Genomic DNA, 5,917 nt, shown 5'->3' with positions numbered 1-5,917 from the left:
ATCAGCTGCATGATATGCAAAGAATGAATGAATAAATAAATTATATATAAGATATTAAATAATATACACTATTATATTAATTCAATAATATATAATATCAATAATATATAAATTATACTATGGGATATATTTATTTAATATATTTAGCATATTTATTAAATATGTGTGCTAAATATATCTATATAATTTATTAAATATGTGTTAAATATATCTATATAATTTTTTGAAATAAAAACTTTTTATATTTATTGGTACATTTTAGGTAAACAATACATTTACATTTATCATTGGGTGCTTGTACCTGTACATGATGTATCTTAGTTCTTATTTTTTCCCCATTACCAGTGTGCCCTCTCCGCTTCCCTATTTACATAGATTTTGTTTCAATTTTTTTTTTCTTTTCTCGTAATTTTTCCTTTCCCTTCTTTACCACCCCTACACCTTTGGACCTTTTCCTATTTCAAATTATCAATTATTCATTTTAATCATTTTCATCCTTATTTACACTTTCAGTTTCTCATACTAGAGAAACTATTCGGTATTTACACGTGTGTCCTATTCATTTCACTTAAGAGAATGGCCTCAATATGCGTCCATTTAGCCATAAATGTCTCTAGTTTCTCATTCTTTATGGCTGAGTAATTCTCCATTCTATAAAAAAAAAACACATCTTCTTTATCCTGTTTCCAGTTGATGGGCACTTGGGCTGTTTCTAAGTTTTAGCAATTACAAACTGTGCTGCTATAAACATAGGTGCACATATATCACTGTGGTATGATTCTTTTAATTATTTGGGGTAATTTATTAAATATATTTAATATATTTATATATAATCCCATTAAGTCCACTTCTAGAAATAGAGTCTAAAAAAATAACTAGACATATGGTTTTTAAAAATCTAATACAAAGATGTTTATTTTAGTATTATTTATAATAATGTTAAATAATAATCAAAAGAACAATGGCTATGCAATAATGTAGTAATAGATGCAGTACTTAGGAAAATTTAAATGACTTTTAAAATAATAAAATAGATAGGTATAATATTAAGTGGGAGGAAAAGGTCATAAACAGAAAACATAGCATGATTTCAATTTGAAAGGTCAGGGAAATCATACCAAAATATTAACAATAGTTGGCATTTCTTCTTTATATTTTTCTGTTTTCAAAATGTTCTGCAAAGATCAATGCTACATTAGCAATCAAAAAGATGTTGTTGAAAACAATGAATACATTTTCTTAAAAAAATCATATCCACAGTTATACTGGCAGTAAGGGGAAAAGCCAATCTTTTCCTCCATCTCCAGCTCTGGCCCCTGCAGCACTTGCGCTGGGCATGTGAGGGAATGAGCTCCCATGCACATCAGTTCCATGGTCATCAGACAGCTCTGAAACAGACAAATAATCAATATGAAGCAAATTATGCTTCATCGTATAACCCTACAGAGACACAGCCCAGAAAAGGGATCAAGACTACTTGCTTCATGAGACACTTGTATTCCCTGCCCTGCTTCCTGCCATTTTATTTCTTAGACATGCCAGTACTGTGACCTCACCTCTCACCTCTAACTCTTACTCCTAACCATTTAAAGACATCCTCTGTTTCAAAGGCAGGTTTTCATAGCTTCTAGATATAAAACAGTCTTCAAAAGCCACATAGGAATTAGCCTGTTGTAAAACATTTTCATTTCATCTTCCCAGAAAGGAAATTGGAGTCTGTCCATTAGCAATTCCTTATTGATGACCATTAACTAAAGACTCACAGAATTCTTGCCACTAACAAACATGAAATGTCTGAGGATCCTTCAATAAATTTTATATTATATTCTATATATAAATAGTGTTTCACAAATGGATAAATATTATAAAACTTTATAAGTTAATAATATTTATCTTCTACATACAGGTCTTTAATGGAAATACAACTCTTGAGCCATGCTGTTGAAAGAAAACACAAATAGAAATCCAGAAAAATTTCTTGGAACTTATTGACAGCCAACCTACAAAACTTGAATCGATATAAGAATCACATATTCTATTTCTGACCCTAAAATTCAAAAAGATTGCAGCACGGATCATTGCCATTATTCATAACCTCAACAGAGGTAGGTAGGATATAAAAAGGAAAGGAGTTGGCAATGAGGAGAATTGCCTTAGTTTTTTGAGCTATGCAAGCATAGACCTCTGCAGTAGTTTATCTAACTAATAAGTGAACTCAGTTCCAACTACCTACACTAGTTTCCTTCTGAAAACAATTATGTTACAAAAATAAAGGAGGATGGGACTTTTTTATTTTTGATGATGTAAAGTAGACAGGACCTTCACTATTTTTTCAACACACTTAAGAAGCAAGAGACACACAAAACAACTGTTAGTTACTGATTGTACCTCATGATCATGGAAGATATTAAGTCTTGACCATGTCTTATCCAATCTTTTCAGACTACAAGACAAGTTCTGTTTTAAGTAAAGCAAACAAGAACAGAGATTTTTTTCCAAAAAGTTTCTCACTGGTTATCTTGTTTTATTTATTCCATTAAGTTTACTGGTTCATCGTTTCTCGGTCTTTCGGCTAAGACCAAATGAAGTTTATTGGTACATTTTAGGTATACGTTATGATCACATTCATCATTGGGAATTTGTACCTGTACATGACATGTCTTGGTTCTTGTTTTTTCCCCATTCCCCTTCCTTCCCTTCCATCCATCCACCTCCCCTATTTACAAAAATTTTGTTTCTATTTTTTTCCTTCTTTTCTCATATTTTTTCCTTCCTTTTCCCCATCCCCCACCCTAATTCCCCTTCCCTTTTGCACCTTTCTTCCTATTTTACATTATCTATTATATGTTTTGGTCCTCATTTACTCTTGCAGTTTCTCACACCAGAGAAACTACTTGGCATTTACAGATGTGTGTTCTATTTATTTCACTTAAGAGTATTGCCTCAATGAGCATCCATTTAGTTATAAATGCCTCTAGTTTAGTTTATCATTCTTTATGGCTGAATAGTACTCCATTTTATGGTTATTTTAACTAATACTCCATTTTGATTTGACAATTGCTGTTTCAATATCAGAGAATAGAGCAGAAATTTTGTGGTCCAGTATTAGGCTACTTAAATGGAAATTTCTGGTCTACAGTAAGTTGAGGAATAGTTATGGAAGAAAACCATTATCAAAGCTTTCCTTTGCTACTTAACTCTTTTAGCTCTTTAATAACTGCCTTAATATTTATAGATATGAGAAATCCATAATGATTTGAGATATGAGATGGGTAATGAGATACATTCTCAATACTGACAAGTTCATTCAAGCCTTCTTTGAATGAGACTGTCTTCCTGGGGTCCTTCCTCCATGTACCTCAAATGTGTGCATAGCAGCTTAAACAAAGCTTTGGAGAAGTCATTCTGGCCATGAATACTACAAGTATTTCTCAGAACATTTGTAGAAGCTTTATTTTGTTCCATTTTTTAAATGTTGATTTTTAGATAATGGCTTAGATTTGGAAATACAGCAGACCCTTGACTTACAAACTCAATTCATTCCTGAGGGCTGGTTATAACTCAGATTGGTCAATTGCCTTCAAAGTCTCTGTCCTGTATAATTTTAGGCCACACTTTCTTCCAGGCAGATCTCAGTGTCCTTAGAGAGACATTGGCCCAGGATTTCTCACTTAACCCCCACAGGAAAGGATGTTGTAATGCTCCTTCCAGAACTCTTTAAAGGTTAAATCTGTATCTGAGGCCATCTGGAAGTACAAACAGATGGCATTTGAGTCATAACTCAAGACTTTGTTCATAAGTTAAAAACTAAAATTTCAGTCATAACCCAAGTTGTTCATATGTCAGGCCTGTCGTAACTCAAAGGTCCATTGTAACTCAAAGGTCCACTGTACTTATTTTATTATGGCCTTGGAAAAAGTAAAATGAAAGTAAGTCAAGACATTTTTGAAGTGCATTGCCCAGCAAGTTTTTAGTCTATGCACATCAGTTAATTCAATGACTGTATAAGTTTTCCTGGAATGCCTTTTTGAAATTAAAAATATAAAAGAGGCTTCTCAGAGCACACTAATTTCTATGCTACCACAGTCTCTACAAAAGGCATTTTCCATATTTTGACCATTGCATTGAAACTATATTTCATTTCTAACAGATTTTTATTGCCACTTAATGAAAACAGGTACACTAGGCTTTACTTTCACAAAAATTTTCCTTGCAAAATTATCTTTAATTCCTAAGAGTTTTGTTTTGGTTTTTTTTTTGTACAAATAACAGGAAATGAGCATCCTAACATTTTAGGCCTCCAGACACTTTACTCAGTACATGTTACTTTTTTACATTTGGGTTTTATGAAATTATCCTTCCTCTTCGTGATTTGAAGCAGAAGCTGAGGAAAGAATAGAAAGAGAATTTGCAGACTTGCCCTACATTTACGTTTGGTTTTAAAAGTGCCTTTTTCTCCTGATGTTATCTGCCTTAGACAACCCCTCCACTGGCAATCACGCGCTCTACTCTGCGTCCCTATTCCAGCCTGAACCCTCATTCAACAAATTCACATATCCAGCTCTTTTCAAAAAACGGCAAAGCACATGCCCTTCCCTCATCCTAAGTTCTCCAGGTAGAGGAAATACAGATTGCCAAGGGGTTTTGTTTCTTTGTTTTGTTTTATTCTTTGGGAAGGGAGAATTTTGTTAAAATCTCTAAACTCTTTTCTATGACTTTTAATCGGGGGGGGGGGGTGATTCTCTTTTTTCCTGTCAGCTTTTATCTCCACTGCCTCTCCAGGGAGGAGTTTTCTGGGGAACAATACAGAGCATTATAGCCAAGTGCATTAAGTTCCTGCACTTTGAGGTCACTCCTTCTGAGGTGCCAATCAATTATATGCAAGGCAGTCGGGGCTGTTACAATTTCACAGCACCAGAAAATTTCAAAGCATCCACTCTGCGGAGCACGTCAGACAGGCACCCCGCCGTGCTCACCTGCGCGCTTACCTGTGCGGCATGCCCGTCGTGTAGGCGGTGGTGCGCTCGGCGGACAGGTCGCAGAGCTGTAGGTACCAGTTCATCTCCACTTCGCGCAGCAGAGCCAGCTGCCTTGCCCTCAGCTGGCTTTGCCCTGAGGGGCTGAGGCTGCTGTCTTTAACATTTTCTGAGGCTTTCTTGGGAGATTTGTCTCTCCCCCCTACTGAACATGCAGACTGCTTCCTTAACTTGGAGTTCTCTTCTGAGATCTGACTCCCCGCTGCCCCTGTCCGTGCTGCCAGCATCCTGGACGTTCCTACCTGTCTTTCAGAGAAGACTAAGTCACTGTCATCAAAGCAATTGGAATTGATTTTTCTGCTTCTGCTTCTCTCCTCTTCCCCGCCCCCATGCTCCGGCTCTCCCTTCACCTTATCCTGCCACCCAGAGCTGTAACTGAGCCGGGGCTGCTCCAAATGAAAGGGTATCTCCGGCGTCTCGGATGCAGGGGTAAAGCAGCCACCACCAGTGATGTCTTGGAACATGGAAATTTTCAAAACAACTTTGCCATACTGAAGTTTTGCGGTGCTGTTTCTTCTTCAAAGTTAGGACTTTTGCTTCATGATAACTGAATCTGAGATCATTACACTGTGGTAAATTATATTTGATCATCGTGTTAGAGTTATAAAAGATGCTATCTGGAGACTCTCCTGCCCTTCTTAATTAGAGTCCCTTTGGAGTTTTGAAAGTTTTAATGTGAAATTCCTCAAATAAGTTTAACAGTATCAATGCCGGGGGAGGGTTATTCGCCTTATGTAAGCCTAAAAATAAAATGTTAAATTAATGTTCCTTCGGGAACATAGGCTCTTTGAATGTCAGTGAACCACATAGCACACATCAAGTCCTCTGTGATCCCCTAATGCAAGAATGGTCAACCTTCCACAGCTGACTCAGCACCAGAT

At 36.1% G+C, this 5,917-nt stretch overlaps 1 protein-coding gene across 1 annotated transcript in view; it reads right to left on the bottom strand.

Annotated features, from left to right (window-relative positions):
- Window positions 1-5,593, bottom strand: part of Kcnab1 (potassium voltage-gated channel subfamily A regulatory beta subunit 1) — a 444,167-nt gene extending 438,574 nt beyond the window's left edge. Inside the window, exon 1 of the mRNA XM_004834500.4 lies at window positions 4,989-5,593. Coding sequence (XP_004834557.1) covers window positions 4,989-5,500 — 512 coding nt within the window. The 5' untranslated portion in view covers window positions 5,501-5,593. The remainder of the gene's footprint in view (window positions 1-4,988) is intronic.
- Between the last annotated feature and the right edge of the window lie 324 nt (window positions 5,594-5,917).

Source organism: Heterocephalus glaber, unplaced genomic scaffold (genome assembly GCF_053883595.1).
Source record: "Heterocephalus glaber isolate CG9 unplaced genomic scaffold, H.glaber_assembly_v1.0 deba00001504, whole genome shotgun sequence".
In the NCBI taxonomy this organism is placed as follows: Eukaryota; Metazoa; Chordata; class Mammalia; order Rodentia; family Bathyergidae; genus Heterocephalus; species Heterocephalus glaber.
Note: the sequence above shows the minus strand (reverse complement) of the source record. Positions and strands in the feature narration are given on the sequence as shown.